Here is a 19,391-nt window from a genome sequence, read left to right as displayed (position 1 = left end):
ACTAAACATCTGATAAAAAAATGGGCTTAGTAGCTATTAGTATAACCTGTCAGTATCAGAAAATGTAAGCAGCCAATATCGACTAGAAAAACCTTTCAAGCGAGATATCTCAAAAACTGTGAATATTTGAATAGAACTATTCTACACAAAGTACCCTTTACTTTTGATGTAGAATCCGAAAAAAATAAAAAAAATGTGTGTTTCCATTTAAAAAACCTAAGTTGGTGTCTGGCCAGGAAAAGTGGAACACCCTGTATAGTTGAATATATTTTTAATTTGTACATTCCGAGAAATGGGGCAACACAGTAAAAAGAAAAATTCATATATTCCTCATTTTAACATAGATATTGGACTTTCCCGCACTAGTGGGACACGCTGTATATTAAAATATGATTTAAGTCTATATAAAACCTATATTTATATTTATTCAGTTTTTTAGCATAATGAGTGATTTTCATCCCCTAAAAATAAGAAGCTCATATCAAGCAGATATAACTTTTCATCTACATGGTGAAACAAGCTTAATTCCAAATCTTCATAAAAATCGGATCTATCCGAAAGTATTTGGGGGTTTTACCCTAATCATATAGGAAATAGGATATTTATAAAAGAAATAATTATTCCGCACTAAATATTTTGAAAGACTACCTGCTCCTTTACAATGTTCTATCAACTGCGAATACATGGTGCTTAGTATCTGGAGGCAAGTGCATTGAGAATAATCATAAGAAGAAAAGGACTTCACTAAATTGTAATTATTCTTCAGTTTTCGTACTGTTGAGAATCCTAAACCAGAATATTCATATATATCTGAAAATAGTAATAGTTTTAAATGTAGAGTTCAAAAATATATTTGTAATGATATAGCAATGACGTAAACTAATTTTAGAATCAGAAAACATCAGAGTAGTGGCAATATCTGGTGACTAAAGGCTTTGGAAGCTGATTATTAATTTTCTATTTTTCCTAAAAAAATATTTGTTTAAAACAGGTACTTACTTGTCACATTTGAATTGAGGCTTCCCGTTCCCGAGGTACTGCCGCTGGTGCTGAGATAGGTATCTCTGATCTTGGAGCCGTTTATGTGGGATTTAGTATTCGACAAATTCGATAGTCTTCCTATGGATAACTTTTCTGCCTGAATGTCTAACGTCTCTTGGCTAACCACGGAATATTTTTTCATCTTGGTTCTAGTAGTATACCTCAGTCCCTTTAATAAGAATCAAGTAGTCAGATTCACATGTTCTGACCTAAATGGTGAACTAAAGGGTAGAGACGGAAAGAAGATTAACAAAATGAGATAATACGGCAAGACATTATGAAGCTCTAATCTAAAGCTGCACTCAAAATGGTGTAAGCTAGAACTCTTGCACGAAGAACTACGATATCTACGATCAGCTGTCGGAGGAAATGGGTTCCTCTAAATTTTGGTACGTGTTTATCGATTTTGATTATGTTTGGGGTGTGAAATTTGCTTCCAATTGACATATTTTGGTGTTATAGAAAATGGCTTTTAAAACTATTAGAATTTGTATTTTTTTCATTCCTAAAATGACAAACGTTTTTCAGTTGGATACTGTTATTATTTGGAAGTTTGTTGTACAATTTTCATTAGGTACATGAGTGGATTGGGTACAAAAAAATGTAAATGCTTGAAAATCTTGCGTGCAATACTTAATATATTATAATTGACTTTATAAGCTAGCTATTATATTCCCAACCAAAAGGTGCAATGGTGCAATTGTATGAAAGTAAATTTACATCGTCAAGCCTTCCTGTGCCCAAGTATCTTGAGAAATATCCACTGCCACACGCACGACATCTCCGCGTTTCTCTTTCCATATACCTTATGGCTTTCCCATGGAACTCTCTCTTCTGATTGTCTGTTAAGAGATTGTAGGTTGTTTCTCGAAACTCAGAAGATCGGAACCGTATGTAGCCGCAAGAAGCGTATTTGGGCAAATCTATACAGGAATCTACAAAGAAAACAATTGTTTCTTATTTCTTGTTTAGCAAAAGAATAAATATGATTCAGTAATAGTGAAACGTCTTATTCCTACATTCATCTAATGGTCTATGAAAGTCACGAGGCATAAATTAATGAAATTGAAATGGGGAGGTTACAATAATTTTCCATAGAAAAGGTCCATCAGTAAATTTAGAATAAAACATCCCTAAATAAATCATAGTATATCGCGTAGTGGCACTACTATTATTGAGCTTAGTTCTGTAGATGCATTGAGATACCCTGTATAGGTATACAAAAAAGAATAATGACAATCAAATCACACCAAGCACTATAGTCTGTTTGGAAATGAAAGAGAGTAATAAAACCCCGAGATAAGAACCGGCCATGGGCGTGGTAATATTTCGTTTCAGGTAATTATCGGGTAACATTAATGCTAACAGGTAATGGGTGTACATTAGTATATTTTACTGGATACATCATAGGGCAGGAGCCAGTGTATTGTGACAAATCAATCCAGTCTTAGAGCTGAATATATGAAGACGTGCTAGTGCAGTAGAGTAAAATTCGTCTTGTGTTTAGTGACTATTGTGCCAGTGGATATAATATTGTTTGGGTGTTTGGGTAAAATGTCGAGCTTATCAGATTACGTACCTGCTAAACGCGTGAAAAGATGTGCGCTGTCTCAGAATGAGAAGATTATTATATTAAATGTATTTAATACATTGAAACACCAAAATCCTACCAACAGTGGTGACGACATCGTGGAAAAGTGTTCCAAAATGACAGGGATTGGAAAATCGACTATCATGGCAGACCGAGCGGACGCCTACGACTGCTTGGAGGAAAGCCGATGGTTATCCGGAAAAAACATTTCTTTTGAAACAAACATGGTGAAAAAGGAACTTTTGATACTTGTCAATCTTAATAAATATCAGAAAAAATATGTTATCGATGAAATGACAACAAATCGCCAAATAACGGTACTACGGTTACCACCTTATCACTGTGAACTTAACCCAATCAAATTAGTATGGGCGTAGGTAAAAGGAGATGTAGCGCGAAATAATACGACAGTTAAATTAAGTGACATGAAAATTTTGTTAAAAAATTCCTTGGATCGAGTAATTGCAGATAACTGGCAAAGATGTATACATCATGTACAAAAAGAAGAGGGGAAAATGTGGGAACTCGATAATTTAATTGACGTTACTGTGGAACCTATCGTTATCAATCTAGGAGACGAAGATAATTCAGCAGAATATTCAGAGGATGAATTTTAATATACCTACTTTTTTATTTTCTTTATTGTACATTTATACAACATTACATTTACTCACCATAATTTGAATTTTCAAAATACATATATTTTTGTGTGGAATAAAAGTCTATTCATTAAATTTAAATATTTTGGTAATAATATTGAATAATTTTATTTGAATTACTAAAAACCCTCTTAACCCGGTTATGATGCTTAAAGTAGCCTCATGTTTTGAAATGCTGTTTTTATATTGTTTACTTATAAGAGAAATGGACCGAGAAATTGAAGCGGCATAGACAAAGACGGATTGTCGGGGATTAAATTTTAGCTACCTGCTACAATTTAGTACAACCCGGTCACACAAAGTTTTTTTAAAAGTACACCTCATCTATACCGATAATACATAATATAAAAATATTGAATATAAGCACCAGTACTACATTTATTTACGATTTGCACACATAATAAGCTTTTATTACTCTATTTCATTTCTAAACAGACTATAATTGACAGGGTTGTTCCGGGTCAAATGTGACCCCTGCAGATGAGTTTGTCTAAATCGATTTACTTAGATCAAGTGAATCTCTAGCCTTTGTTTCATAATCCACCTGTATAACTTTCATAAGGTTGCCAGAATTATTTGCTGCAGATTTACTGACTTTTCCATAAATTTATTTTTTTTTTAATATATTTTGATGCCACTGACTGACCTTCTATTACCAATCCAGTGCAATCGCATTTCACAGTTAAATCTTCGTTGGGGTCGATTAACCTTTCCTTGAAATTAAGACCGCCCTCAACAAAATTTCCCTTTGCGCAGCTTAACACCTGAATTTCGAAGAGTTTCTGTACAGCTGCAGTTTGCATCAAATAAATGATTTTGAATATGAATTGAAAATGTAAAACTCGAACCTAGCGCCGTCAGTCGATTAACTGTAGATGACATGATGTATAGCAGCATATCCCTGGTAAACATATCACCAAGTACGGAACTGCACTTCAAAAGGAGTTGTTCGTAGGATGTGAGGGAATCGAAGGTCTGCAAAATGACGACATCCAAGTGTTGTTCGGGTAAAACGTCTTCCAGATTCAAATCTTCGTTCAGGTTGCAGGTTTTGATAACTACGTCTTTTGCGAAATCTTTAAACGTCTTTGAAATTGTTAAATCTGGGTAGCTTTCCTAAAATTGTGCGTTTGTACTTAATGTGGACTGAACATGTAAAGTACATACATATTTTCAAGAGAATGACTACCCGCATCGAATTGTCACCAGGTCATGAAACTAGCAGGGTATATATAGGTCTGCATTGAATTGTATTTATTTGATTTAAAAAACTAAGTATATTTTACAAAATCAGGTACCGATTGGTGAAATTCTATATCATTCTGACACATATACTTCAGTATTGCCGTTTTGGTATCTTTTGAAAAATCATTTTTATTAAGTTATCTACTGTAATGACACTAATCCATTGACAATTGAATTTTGCCTGATAGGCGGTAACTGAACCCAGGTCGACGCGGGCAGCCATTCTCTTTAACCTATAACTATACTTTAACGATGAATCGTCGCGATTTATCTACACATATTATTTAATTTCCTTCCGATCGATCAGTTTAAGTATCTTAGTAGTTGCTGTTCAAAATTGCTCATCCAAATTTGCAAAAATGATCCTTGTTCCTAGTCTGACTGAGATAAAATAAATTTTATTATTATCGTAACGGTTAAGAAATTGTCTAAGTAAATTGACTGAAAAAATGCGTGCCAAAAGGTCAAGTCAAAATGAGTAAAATTTGAAGTAAAATATTTATCATCAATTAAAAAAAAACATGTACCTTACTCAATGAATGTTGTTAATTCATTGAAATTTGTGTCCATTATCTTACCCTACAACTGTCCACGAATATCTTCCATCTTCTTGAGGCATCCTCGTCTCTTTTTCCAAATGCATTCTCTTCCATAATATTCACCCATAAATCGATTTCATCTTTCGATAACCTTCAATAGATTCCAAGACCATTCTATTATTTGAATATGCGGATTTCAAGAAAATGAAATGAAGTTTCAAGAAAACGGCTTAAAACAGATCCTTCAAATTTGTTTCAGTAAACGTTAAATCTATAAATGGTGTCTTGTGATTGTGTCTTAGGTGAAAAATATCGTCATGGAAAAAATTTAGTACCTATGTAAGTCTTTGTTAAAAAGAAATTATAAGATTATTTTTCTCAACATATTGTAGCTCTTCAATATAGGCTTAAAATATAAACATTTTACATATTATCGATAAGGGGATCATCAGATTTATTGGTTCACTCAGATACTATTTATGCTATCTAGTGTTTTACCTCATCAGCATGTATGGGGGAGGCATGATTATTCCTCTGTTATAAGCATTGATTCTTTTTATTTCTACAGTATGGATTGCACCAGACTGCACCAAGGTCATTAGAAAACTCTCAATCCAACCTGGATTGCCGTTGCTTTTGCGTTGCACCAGTCTGAAAGAATAAATAGAAAAAGTGAGCACACAGAGCTGATAAAAAATATATGGAAATAGAATGAATTTATTAAAAGTGCGTATCTTCTCCAGAGTTGGTCTTTTTCTTTCTCACAGAATAGCAAGTAATCAACTAATATTTTATAGTGCATTAAATGAATATTTTTAAATGCGTAAACAATCTAATATCAAAAATGATCCCAATCAGTTGAGGAGTTGATGAGTTCATCAAGGATTTCTGGAATAATGTCTTATCAAAACGATTTTCTTACTACCTATCAAGACATAGTTGAAGGTTGCTGCAAAACCCACTTCAAGAGTGATTTTGCAAATGACGGTTGTGTGTAAGATTTTTAATTTATTAATAAACAAATGTATAAATCTAATCCAAAATATGTAATTAAAAATTACAGACATCTATCTCTAATACAGCTAAGCCCTTTGAATCAATTATGTCATAGGTTGTGTTGAAATAACATTATGAATTCACTAAAGGTTGTTTAGCTTTGTTTACTGAAGCTCTTACAACAGGTCATAAGTTGATGTAGTCTTTACAGGTTTCACAAAAGTTTTTATCAAGTGGAGCATAATATTTTAATAAACAAATAGTGGCATTTTGGATTAAATGAGCAGAATAAAAATATCAAAGTATTAACTTTTATGTAATCTATTTATGGACAATTTTGTTTAAAATAATGGAATAAATCTGGTGATATTACTTCTCTAATTCAGGTGGAACGCCTTCTATGCCAAGCATTTGACAAATCAGTCCACCGTGATACCAAACGTCTATCGGTTTTAGATCGACGATTTTTATATGTTCATTCTTCAGAACCTGCAAAGTGTAAGAAGTCAATTCCTTTTGAGTGCTCATAGTGGCCAGTATGAACGTCAGACGTAAATCGATCAGAATTTGAATCAGCATCCAGGATTCATCATCTGTGTAGTCAGCGTCGTCAATAGCCATTATCCAAAACGCCGAGAAACACTAAAAACACGCAAAGAAAATAAAAAAAAGTTTTACTTATTTCAAATAGTAAAAAATAAGGGTATTAACAATATCTAGCAAGTAAGAGACCGAGAATGCCAACATTTAAACAAATGCCGCATCATGTGGATGATGCATATCGATACATACGTTTCCTTACTTGCCAAATAGTCGCCAAGGCTATACAAAAGTCACACCAACATAATGTATGTGGCATCTGCTCCAGTGACCACATTAGTAGGATGAAATATGTACTTTACATTACACGTAAATGTAATGATCAACTTTAGTGAACCAGAGTCAAATTAATCTTAAAAGTGCGCTCTTTAGATTCGGAGGCAGCTTCCAACGTTCTTGTACATATTTATAGTACTCGTACTTACCGTGGTGCATAGTAAAGCAAACATTTGGGATAACAATTCCAGTATTTTTTCGTCGGTCTCTAGATTCATAGTTACTTTGAAACGCACATCGAATACTCTGTTGAAGATAAACAAATACTCATCGACGTTTTTGTCTTGGAGACGAGCTGCTATTTTTCGTTCTCTGCTAGACCTGGAGGTTTTTCCAGGCATGCCAATGAACTGATGAAACATAAGTTGGATCGTTCTGAAGGAAATCTAAAATAATATAATGTATTAGTTCTGGAGTTTGTTTTTTTTCTTCTAATTATTTTGGGCTAATCAGGAGTTCAGAGTTACTTGGTTTCGAGATGTAGAGTATTGAAAATATGAAGGTAATGTCAGGAATGAAGATTTTAATTAAGATTTACTTTATAATAATTAAGAATTTTGAAAACAAAAAACTCAGTTACGTTCAAAATTATTTGCTTCATTATAATTTAATGTTTCAATATTTGGAAAGCTGCATTTTTAAATCATCAAGTTACTAACATCTCGATCATCAGGAGTCAACGTGAACGTGTTAATGGGAATGCTGGGATCTGAAGTGAACAATATTTCCTCGAGTAGTCTCGTTTTTCCCTGCCTAAAGTTACCTCGGACTATTAACACGTTGAACAATTGGTCTACGGTATCCGTTCGAAACAAGTCCATGGCCCTTTTTAAGAGATTGTTGTACAGATCTAGTTGCTGCTCTCTTCCTAACAAAGGAAAGGGACTAATGGAAAATCCTAAGTCGTGAGTCCTAGATAACAACAATATAATTATAAAAGGACTAGAATATTTAAAATGTTACAGCAAATGTTTTTCATATTCAAGAATATTCTTCTTTTTGGAATAATATCAGAAAAGATAAACTGATACTGCATCCTTGTGACATTTTTGTGAGCTTCCATGATCCTTAGAGATCTTCATTCAACTTTAGCCTTCTAATGAGTAGAGTAGATCCTTGCTAGCATTCACACACATATGGGCTACGGTATTCACGTCCACTTGGTTGAATCTAAACAAGCTAAATTCTACCAGAGTAACATTACCCAGGTGCTTCCTAAGTCTGTAATGTCCATTTAACAGTTCTACTATTGTTGTGCAACTGCTATTTATTTTGAATAATTAAATTTTAGATCTTGAAGCGTTTTCTGTTATTATTGGCATTATGTCTTTGGACTCTTAATAAATTAATTGTTGCCAAGGTTAAACAAACAATGCCTTTCTGCATTTAGGCACAACGAAAGACATAGCTTTTTGAAATAAATGGAAAAGTGCAAAATTCTGAGTAATGATTTGAAAGATTGGATGATTGTGTGGAAAAATAACACCATTTCTGGTATAAATTGAATTATGTGTGAAAATACAAAATTTACTGTTAGTTCTTTAAATAGTCATATACTAAAGGGAATATCTTAGAAATGTATTAAATTTTTCTTTACCTTTCAACTTCCTTAAATTCATATATTGGTCCTGGGTTCACAATGCCCTTCAGTGGTTTGTATTCTTGCAAAATGAAATTGCGAGATTCTAATTTACTGTAAAGAAAAGTTTCTTTGTCACACGTGACTCTATTCGGATAAGCCATCATAAGTCTGGCAGCTTTATTTACTACTAAACCAATAACGGTATATTCTCTTCTTAAAGTATGGCCAAAAGCCCCACAGTAACACCGCCCTGAAAAGGAGACTCGGTGATTTAGAGAATAGTGTAATTCTGGTTCCAGTAGGATGTTGAGTTAAAAAATGGGTAGTTTCTACTTATAGACTTATTTTATTTGTGGTTACCCATGTGATAATTTTAATTGACTTAACCTGTTGTAACGGCAACCGCAACTTCATTGATTTCACGAATGTTTTTTATTTTCTCAAAGCATTCTGAGGCACATCTCAAGGCTATCTGGCTCTCCAGCTCATGTTTGAATCCTCGCAGTCCGAAAATTATCAGCAACATTAGGTCCTTGTCAAAATTGCTGATTTTGTTGACACAACCATATCGGTCCTTTACTATGCTAATAAGAATATGTTGGTATGTTAATGCATGACTTTTGTTTTAGCAGTCTCTGACTGTTCGAAGCCGTTAGGACTATTCAGCTACTTAAGTTGCTATTGTATTTCCAGTGAAAATAAAGTTAAGAGCCTACTGGTTAAATATATCTGATAGTTTCAAATTAATTACTGACGATGAAACTGTTGCGTCTTTTATGAATTCAAAAGTATTTCTTACTCGTAAACAGTGACGTAAACATTATCTGCGACGTCAATGCCCTCCACAGGTCCTACTAGCACGGACACTTTGCAATTTACAAACAAAATGGCCACCTGTCGAATTTCCGTCAAATACTCCAGCGGTTCCGAGGCATCGATACCTCTTACAACTGGAGGTATTATGAACCGCCTAAGTTCATCTTTTAGTCTCATGCGGGCGGCGTGATTCACCGCTGACCTTACTAGAAAGAAATACTGTTTTAACATTTATTCAAGTGTTAAAATAAGTCTTTTAATCCATTGTGTTAATATTAATTAATAAGAGGAAGTAAGCGATAGTTGTGCTTACCTCGGGACTGGATAATGGGCCAGTAAGAGACTTACATGCATATTGATCAGTTGACATAGCAGCTACCCCTTCATCGATTCCTGTTGATACTCTTATACTAAAAGCACTTGGAAGACTGATATCAGACGCCACAGATGGATCATTTGATTCTCTGCCGTATTTCCCATAACCATCTGAAAATTTGGAGCCTTTACGTGTGTTCCATTTGTTAACTTTCTTACCTTTATCGTCGTATTGCCGTTGTATATTTCTCCAGTTAGGACCAACTCCAAGGACCTAAAAATAATAACTTTTATGGTTGTCGAACTTTTACATAATCTAATATTTGGGATATTACTTTGATATGTCCATCCGGAAGTACCTTTACGAGGTATTCATTGGCGGCAAAGTGCCTAGCGACTCTAGCTGTTATCACTATTTCTCCAGCTGAACTTTTAGATTCTGCGTCTTTTATGGCATCAATCGGATCGCCAGTCATGATATAATGGGAACTCTCCTTGTTGCCCAGCAATGAGAATACTAGGTGACCGGAAGCTACGGCTAGCTTCACTAAGAAAACACTTGATTTTAATAACAGTATTATAATGTTAATGACAGATCAGTTAACAGACCACGATAACACCCTGAAGAATACTTTGGGTTTTCTCGAAATTTACCTCTGACTACAACGTCCACATCAGTCTGATAAGTTCCATACGTCTTCTGGATCACCAGTGAACAGTCGATGGCTTCGTGCACGGCGTCCCTCATGCTCACCTGGTCAGTTACCTTCCATAGAGCTATGAAGGCGTCACCGGAAAAGTTCAGGACATCTCCTCCATGGGACATGATCTCCTGCACCATGGCCCCAATGTAATTGTTAAGAACTTGAGTGAGACGTGAGGGACCACCTTTGCCAGATTTGTTGTACTTCTCGCAAAGATCGGTGAAACCTAGTAAGGAAATAGTCGATAAATGATTGTAGAGAATATTTTTATTTGAATTCTTGTTTTTTTTTTCTACATACGTTCTTGCTTCTCTATTTTGTCTGGAAAACGTGGAATTCAGCAAAATGGAATGACACGTCTAGGGATTTTGACGTTCACTAAGCTATTGAAAGAAATAGATCATCTCTCTATTTTGAGTAGGTACCTACTGGAAAGAAATAAAATTTCTTCTTTCCATAGTTTCCCACACTCAGTCAAAGAATCTACTGTCAAATATGGATACTAAGTATCGACTAACTCCTATGCTTTCATCACTTTATCTTGTTAACTCCTATTTTTACATACCAAAACGTGAAGGAAAGTAGTGGAATATATTTCAGTCAATCAGTCAGCTTAATCATCAAGGCCAACAAAGAGGATTGGAGGACTTTTGGATTGAAAAGAGAGCTCTAGAGTCAGAAATTCTTAGCCAGTTTACTGGTTGAGGATATATTTCTCATTTCGCTTAATAGATATGAAAATATAGAAGCGCCATAGAGTGGAAGACAATTGTCTTTACGCATTTCAAACACAAATCTTACCAGAAACATCTCCAAAAAGTAGGCACGCATCGAAGTCCCTCTTAGAATAGTCCCCGATGTTATAGATGATCTCATCTGGTACCAAGGAGGCTAGTATCCTAGTGTGCCCTTCGTCATAGAGCGTAAAATAGGAACTCCTATTTCCGTTATTCATTAAGTTCTTCAGATCCAATAAAGGAACTGCTCGTCGCTTCTTCCAATCTGTATCATCTTCCCTGATAACGTCATTGGTCATCTCCCATTTGGGGTCATCGGACTTTTTATCCGCTGGAAAAGAATGTGCTCTAAAAATGTTTGAGGAAAGGAAGCGGGTACTTAATACTTTCTTCCATCATCTTGAATTGTGATTTTATAAACTTGTAGAACAAAAAGTTGTCACATTGAAGTCAAAGTCACAAATGTCAGGCAAAATATAGATGTTTTAATGCCTCGAGAAATCCAAAACTTTGAGCATATAAAAACCTTGAGTTTATGCTAGATACAACGACAAGGAGTGACTTATACTCATATTATAAATAACTCTCTTGTTTTAAATTGATTAGAAATTTGAAAGAGGAATGCTCTCACAACATGAAGATTCAACTATGTGTGGTAAGTATTTATTTTTCTTAATACTTCTCACTACCAGACGTAGGTATTTTTATTATAAATTTCGTACCTGAAAGTGTAACTGAAGGTGTAGCTGAAAGTGTATCTATTAATGAAGATTTTTGAGATAGGGTATGATAATGATAATGATAAAATGATAGGGTAGGATAATTATGTTTTTGAGATAGGGTAATGATGTTTTCGAAATAGGGTAGGATATTTTTGAGATAGGGTAAAATGATGAAATGACTAAATAAAACACAGAAATATTTAACAGAATTTATTAATTACATAATTTGCACGCATTATCGTTTGATTCATCTTGTTCTTAATAAGACATTTACGTACATACAATATTTCGTATTAAAACAAAATCATTAGAAGTATGTATTAACAGTAGTTATACCAGCTTAGGGAACTTTGTTCTCTTAATCAGTTTTCGGTTTTACATTTAAAAAGTACTTTTGAATAACTATTATTTTCTAGTTCTAGTTTTATTTACGATTCATTTTTTCAGATTAATTTTTTCAATTGAAAACATATTTGCATAAATATTTGTCTATTAGTAGAGAAGAATTAATGGAATTTTTGCTTTGCAACGACATCTCGAAACAATGGATTTTAATTTGTCATGTCCAATTCTGAGAACGTTTTTTAATAATTAGAAAAAAATCCAGAAAATATTTGTCAATAAAACAACCTTTGATTTTAAGTGTGCAGTTATTTTTCATTCGTATAAACAATTTCCAAACATGCTTCATCATGAATCTTCCAAATCAAACTAAAAACAATTTTATATGTTTTTGTCAAACTGCTATTACATTATTAATGACATTTTAATATTTTTTATTCAAGAATTGACTTTTGTTTCAGCATAAGTTTTTTATAAAGTAAGGAAAATCTTTTTCATGTAACATATTTAAAAATTTAATGTTGTTTTTTCATTAAATTAAAATAGTCTCACTTCACTTCAAATTTAACTGTAGCTATTGTAGGTGTCTATCGAAGAGGTATACAAATTCCAAGAGAACATTCTTTAGGTAAAAATTAGCAGGAAAAGTTATTAAAGATAAAAAAATTGGTCCAGAAATGTACTGTTTTCGAGATACATTTTTGAAAAAAATGTATTTATTTTAATGTTTAAAGAACGCATAGCTTCACAAAATTTGATACCTACAGTAAAACCTGCATATTATAAATACTATAAATATCTAGTATTTATAATACCATTCTCCATTTCAACTACCAGTGCCGTAGATATGAAGGGGTTAGTCAGTCTTCATAAATGATTACAAGCCACGGAACCACCGAGCTTATGCAATTATATTATGAAAAAGTGTTAAAATTTTCTGAAATACATCTGAAAAAGGCGTAAACATAGGTGTTTATGTATCAAATTTAGTTACTCTTCCTTAAAATATTAAAACATTTCAGAATTTTAAAGCTTATACCTTAAAACCCGAGAAATGTTTCTGTTCTGGTTGCGTACTTCGTCGAGAGACACCCTGTACATTTCAAAAACATCCTGTAAACCTAAAGTTTCTAATACAAACATTTATTTATTTTTTTATAATTTTTGGTACGCCTTCAATTCTTAAATTTAACTGTTTTACATTATTTTCCTTTCGTTACATTAAAGGAAAATTGACACTTTTAATAAAACAAAACACGACAGCGGTTTACGTCCTCAAACACAAACATGCAATTCCCTTCTTCGATGTGATTTTTTTACTAATCGTTACGAACACCAACCGTTTGAATCGGACACTAATAAATTATATCGTCAATGGTCCCGTACGCACAACTCAGGCCAACTAGGGGGTTTGATCCTGCGGACTGCGGCAGAGTATTGTGGTGGTGCTGATGATGGTGATCAAGAGGAAGATGCCGAGCAGGAGCCGGTCGAGGACGATGGACGTCTGCTTCCATTCCAGCTCGGTAAGATCCCTTCTGTCCTGCTCCGTTAGTCTTTGTTCGTTCCGGTCAATGCTGGCGTGGACCTTGTTGAGGATGCGGATGATCTGGTTCTCGAACATATCTGCGGTAAAACAGAATTTTGTAATACTTGGATAAATACGCAGGCACATAAAAAAAGTCAAAACCCAAGAGAGACGCATATCAATTCCGAAGGAATTTGATGCGCTGAACGCGATCCTAAAAATTCTTGACTTGTCAATGAAAAGTTAAATTTTTGGATGAAAACGCCCAAATATGGGCCAAAACTAATTTTTTTCGTAGAATTTTGAAGCGATAACACGATGAAATTAGTAAAATTTACCCATGACCTCGATATTTCTCAGAAAATCCACTATTTGGGTGAGAACTGGTTCAAATATGGGCTAAAACTGTTTTTTCCTAAATTTTGTCCAAATACATGATCATGCGTTCATGATGAAAGGATCAAATTCCTTTAAAATTCAGGTAATTATTTTGTAGCAAAACGCTCGGACTCGTCGATTAGTATTTTTAGTTAGGGATTTTTGATCATAATTGGTCATAATTGATTATTTTAATTGAACACCCTGTATATTATGCCATTTTTGAATTATACGGTAAATTTTTTTAAACTTTTTTTATATAACATACTACAGGTATATCTCTAAAATTAGCGATTTTCGTAGTAATGACGTTNAATACGCAGGCACATAAAAAAAGTCAAAACCCAAGAGAGACGCATACCAATTCCGAAGGAATTTGATGCGCTGAACGCGATCCTAAAAATTCTTGACTTGTCAATGAAAAGTTAAATTTTTGGATGAAAACGCCCAAATATGGGTCAAAACTAATTTTTTCGTAGAATTTTGAACCCATGATCTCGATATTTCTCAGAAAATCTACTATTTGGGTGAGAACTGGTTCAAATATGGGCTAAAACTGTTTTTTTGCTAAATTTTGTCCAAATACATGATCATGCGTTCATGATGAAAGGAACAAATTGCTTTAAAATTCAGGTACCTAATTATTTTGTGGCAAAACGCGCGGACACGTCGCTTAGTATTTTTAGTTAGGGATTTTTTGACATAAGAAAATTGTATACAAAAAGAAGTATTGTATGCAGTCATAATTGATTATTTTAATTGTACACCCTGTATATTATGCCATTCTTGAATTATGCGGTAAATTCTAAACTTTTTTTGAATAACATACATATCTCTAAAATTAGCGGTTTTCGCAATAATGACGTTTGAAATGTGATAAATGGAAAAAAAAATGTTTAACCATAAAATATTATTTAAATAACAATTAATTTTTAATAAATATTCAATGTTTTGTCCGTTTACTTCAATACAATTTTGTAGTCGAAGGATTGTTTCCCGTTGAACGTTTTCAAGTACCTCTGCTGGAATAAGTCTTATTTCCTGGCGTATTCTCTGTTTCAGGTCATCAAAATTATTTGGTCTATTCACATAAACTTAAAATTGAAATAATCTCATAAGAAGAAATCTAAAGGGGTTAAATCCGGTGACCTCGGTGGCCACTCAATAGGACCTCTGCGAGTACATTTTTTTTTTGTGAGAAATTCATATCTATCATTGTTTAATGTTTAAATTTGAAAATATTAACCTGCAAAAAATTGGGGGCGCATTTTACCCGTGAGCCCCCCTGCCTGAGACACCCCTGACTAAAATTTCTAAACAGTTTTCATGTAGTTCGTTAGAACATTTATTGAATGTCCAACATACCAAAATTCATAATGATACATTAACTGGTTTTGGAAATATTTGGAAAAATGTGATCTCCTGAAGCCCCATTTAGAGGAGCTTAGCTCCCTTCGGAAGCCTTGTTTATAGGAAATAATAATCTTATTTTTGAACGTAGATCTACTGCTAAAGTATTATGTGACACCCTGTATATAAGTCACTCTGGGAAATGTTTCCCAAGTTACTTATATGACGTAACACACGAGTGCTATACGAAATTTTATCCAACATTTTCATAAAATTTAGTTTTAATAATAATTAAAAGTAACTTAAAATTTCAAGTTGTCAGAAAAAGTAACGAAATGAATGTATTTTTAAATATTACAAAGGTTGCGAGTTTCAATCTAAATTGTCTGTAACCAAGGGTTTCATAACTCACTAGTGACTTATGAATTATAACTCACATTATTCCTTTAAAACCAAAGAAATTATAGTACCATTATATACAAGTGTTGGAGAAAATAATTACCTGAATTTTAAACGAATTTGATCCTTTCATCATGAAATTAACATTTTCGTAGTATTTTGAGGCGCTGAATGCGATGCCATTAGTAAAATTTACCTCTAACCTCGATGTTTCTCCGAAAATTCAAAATTAGTGTTTTTTTACGTTATGTTAAGTAAGTACAATGGTGGTCAAGAGACACAAAAGTTTTAGTCTGGAAAACAAGAAATATCCATGCTCTTCTATTTGATAGAACAAAACTCCATATAAATTTCAATGTCACTTTAAGTTTAATTAAAATTTTATGAGGGAACTAGGTACTATGATGAAACTATATCATCTCCTTTTTAGCATAGTTTGTATCTTAAACTATTCTTGAGAAATTGGTTAAAAACTATGCTCCAATTTTAGAAGAACGTAGAGCTCTTAGGTACATCTCATAAAAAATATGTTCACTTTTCTTCTTTTTTATTACTTTAACATAAAACATTTACACCTTGCATTTTCAGAAGTTAATTTTTTCATTAATTTCTAATATGAATTTTAAGAATGTTAAACCCGTAAAGAACGTGTCGCTATGAAAGAGTTGTGTAAAGTGGGTATAAGATTTACGTTTCTGTATGTCATTGCTCATATTCGCCAGTTTAAGAAGTATCGAATTTATTGTATTTTAACAACCAAGGGTCGCCCACACAAGCGTCACCCAGGCAAACACACATCCTTTGTGGTTTCGCAACCAGCCAATAGTAAGTAACTGAAAAGGAATGACGTCCACAGAAGTCATTTATAAATTACAACATATATCACCTAGGGACTTTCAGCTCGGGGTGATACAGTGAACTTAACAAAACAAGTTTTAAATTAACAATTTTTTCATTGAGGCCAGATTGAATACTTGGCCGAAAGCTAATTAAGAAACCGTTAAGAGAACAGCAAGCACGGGCTCATCCAGTTTAATGAGTTTTTTAATTCGGTGCCGCAAGAATCCCCCTCTCATGTTTTCTCGTTATCTGAAAGCCTATTTTTGGTGCATAATCCGTGTTTTTAAGTTCATATTTGTATGACAACTGTTGTTACAAAATAAAAGTTTCACGAGTCCTTTCAAGGTTTGTTTTAATTCGCAAGGCATTCGGTTGATGCTCAAGCGAAAACTATTTAAGATATTATTATTATTACCCAACTCCGTTTCTCGTGCACGAGGAACAAATCTTGGAGAGCGTTGTTGACGCTGCTGCAGGCAGTACCCATCTTCTTGGGACCTCTTATCGGTCCAGGGCCACGGGCAATCCAATCTAGTGCCCGTTTGCGGGTTTATTTCCTGCAAAAGAAAACATCACATCAACGAATTCAGCGCTTGCGAAAGGTAAGAAAATAGTTGATGAATGCAAATTTTCTTTGCACTCGAGAGAGAACGTGCTGTCCAAATATTTAGATGATTTATGAGAACGTGACGAAAATAAAACGGTTGTCCATTCCAAGAAATATTAATAAGTTCACCATAAAACAAAAAATAGGTATCTGAAATGTATTGAATTTGTTGCTTATGAACAAAACCCTGTGATGGTGTGAGTAATCACTACTCTATTGGAAAATTTACGGACATAGCAACATATAACGGGTCTTCCTGGAGGAGGTTTCATTTCATTCACGGACCATGTGGTAAAACATGGAAGACAGTATCTTCCAAATGGTAGCGTCTATTAAAATTCTAATTCTTTTAAGGAAATTTTGTCTCTGTGAAACTTTTTCACAGAGAAAATATGCATGTATATTTTCTTGTACAGAACCGTTTGATTTGACTAGTATGTTTAGTCCAATATACAACGGTAGAAATAGGATATTACCTCCGAATTCTTGATGAAAATTGGTGAGTAAGCTCATTTCACCCTCCTTTATAAAAGTTACATATCCATAATGTGTGCATATTGGTAACTACTCCTTCTTGAAAAAAACGTAAAAATCATAGATTTAAGTGTTATGTCAATAGAATAAGCATTCTTTTATGTTTTGAATAATAATTTTTGATTTGTAGCAACATTTCAACCCTTAGAATCCACCCTTCATGAGGAAAAAAACAAAATTAGTTTTCGCGGCTCTGAAATGTTTTGACGGAGCAATAATGAAATAATATATGATTTATTGCAACGTTTCAACCCTTAAAAACCATCCTTATTGCAGAAAATAAAACAAAAAAAAAAGTTCACATCTTCATAGCATTTATAATGAATGAAAGACTCATCACTGTTTATAATATTACTGATGATTCATTGCAACGTTTCAATCCTTAAAAACAACCCTTAATGAGGAATTGTAGAATTTTTACCTGCATCAAAACACTCAACGATACATTACTAAATTCAACGAGATTACTTAAAACTCTATTAAACTATTAGGTAAGCCATTTACGCGATCCGACAAATTTCACTGCATAATACAATTCGTTTTTCACGATAACTTTTTTAATTTTTAATATTTTTCATCGCTCCAAAAGTAATTTGCAGGGAATTGCAAGAACTACAAAACAACCTTTATAGTTGAAGGGTCTTGAACTCTTCGTTTTCGAGATTTTTAGATATTAAGAGCTCAAAGAAGGTGGTCCTTACAAGCAAATGCAAACTAAAAAACGTAATATCTCAGTTAATTTTTGTTCTACAGAAAAATTGAAAGAAATCAATAATATTATAAAAAAAGAACTTTAATTTTGAACTCTTGCATTTTTCACGTATCTTGTTTAGTTTTTGAGTTATTTCGAAAAAAGGAAATTTTTTAAAAAATTATAAAAATTTTGTTTTCATTATTTCAAACTTTTTTTTAAATTTAGGCATTCTAAACCGATTAAACTTGCAGAGCCTATTATTAGTACCTAAATAAAGTCAACAGTACATGGATTACGCTTAGTTTCTTTTTTTTATGGTTCAGCCATAGATTTTATTGTATAACTACGCGAGTTTTTGAGCCACGAAATTTTTTCAAAAAGTATTTTAAAGATTTTTCCAAGCACTTTAAAAAAGGTTATGTTCATTTTCTTCGAAAAATTAGTTCTTTCGCCATTATTTTACGGTAAAAGGTTCGATTTTACTTTCCGAAAAATAAGCATTTTTATAGTGATAGCTCGGTTATTATTATATCTACGGTAATCAACATGAATCGATTGGTTCATGTGTCTAGAATTCGGACCTAAAAACCGTCATATACTGAGCTATTTGCAATATTTATAGTTTTCTTGTTTCGATCTGATTAGATAGATATATTCTGGTTAATATTCGACTTTGAACTAATTTGGTAAAAAGGAGTTTCAAGGATATACACCTGATGCGTGGTCCGCGACTTACACTGTGCAAAACCGTACTTATCTTATCAACTTCGACGTCACCTGTTACATAGGTGTTGTATAACAATGAAAAAGTAATATTAACGGTCGATAGAAGGAAGCACAAAAAACAGGCACTTAGGTAGGAAATTCTGGAAGGAAGCCTAAATAGTTGAAGATAG

The 19,391-nt window shown here is 33.4% G+C and overlaps 2 protein-coding genes across 2 annotated transcripts in view; both read right to left on the bottom strand.

The window, feature by feature from the left end:
* The window catches only part of LOC108917341 (adenylate cyclase type 10-like), an 18,510-nt gene extending 7,010 nt beyond the window's left edge, over nucleotides 1-11,500 (bottom strand). Inside the window, exons 1-19 of the mRNA XM_018723890.1 lie at nucleotides 11,488-11,500; nucleotides 11,166-11,432; nucleotides 10,315-10,590; nucleotides 9,996-10,207; nucleotides 9,880-9,934; nucleotides 9,694-9,831; nucleotides 9,329-9,551; nucleotides 8,917-9,113; nucleotides 8,545-8,779; nucleotides 7,607-7,859; nucleotides 7,097-7,333; nucleotides 6,445-6,713; nucleotides 5,574-5,726; nucleotides 5,115-5,226; nucleotides 4,140-4,407; nucleotides 3,938-4,081; nucleotides 1,762-1,976; nucleotides 1,000-1,210; nucleotides 649-810 (exon numbers count right to left, since the gene is read on the bottom strand). Coding sequence (XP_018579406.1) covers nucleotides 649-810; nucleotides 1,000-1,210; nucleotides 1,762-1,976; nucleotides 3,938-4,081; nucleotides 4,140-4,407; nucleotides 5,115-5,226; nucleotides 5,574-5,726; nucleotides 6,445-6,713; nucleotides 7,097-7,333; nucleotides 7,607-7,859; nucleotides 8,545-8,779; nucleotides 8,917-9,113; nucleotides 9,329-9,551; nucleotides 9,694-9,831; nucleotides 9,880-9,934; nucleotides 9,996-10,207; nucleotides 10,315-10,590; nucleotides 11,166-11,432; nucleotides 11,488-11,500 — 3,640 coding nt within the window. The remainder of the gene's footprint in view (nucleotides 1-648; nucleotides 811-999; nucleotides 1,211-1,761; nucleotides 1,977-3,937; nucleotides 4,082-4,139; nucleotides 4,408-5,114; nucleotides 5,227-5,573; nucleotides 5,727-6,444; nucleotides 6,714-7,096; nucleotides 7,334-7,606; nucleotides 7,860-8,544; nucleotides 8,780-8,916; nucleotides 9,114-9,328; nucleotides 9,552-9,693; nucleotides 9,832-9,879; nucleotides 9,935-9,995; nucleotides 10,208-10,314; nucleotides 10,591-11,165; nucleotides 11,433-11,487) is intronic.
* A 2,067-nt stretch (nucleotides 11,501-13,567) lies between these two features.
* The window catches only part of LOC108917340 (neuronal acetylcholine receptor subunit alpha-10-like), a 49,811-nt gene continuing 43,987 nt past the window's right edge, over nucleotides 13,568-19,391 (bottom strand). The window contains exons 8-9 of the mRNA XM_018723889.1: nucleotides 17,076-17,217; nucleotides 13,568-13,791 (exon numbers count right to left, since the gene is read on the bottom strand). Coding sequence (XP_018579405.1) covers nucleotides 13,568-13,791; nucleotides 17,076-17,217 — 366 coding nt within the window. The remainder of the gene's footprint in view (nucleotides 13,792-17,075; nucleotides 17,218-19,391) is intronic.

This window comes from Anoplophora glabripennis, unplaced genomic scaffold (genome assembly GCF_000390285.2).
Source record: "Anoplophora glabripennis isolate ALB-LARVAE unplaced genomic scaffold, Agla_2.0 scaffold4, whole genome shotgun sequence".
In the NCBI taxonomy this organism is placed as follows: Eukaryota; Metazoa; Arthropoda; class Insecta; order Coleoptera; family Cerambycidae; genus Anoplophora; species Anoplophora glabripennis.
The sequence above is the reverse complement of the archived record's forward strand: the minus strand, read 5'-3'. Positions and strand labels throughout refer to the sequence as shown.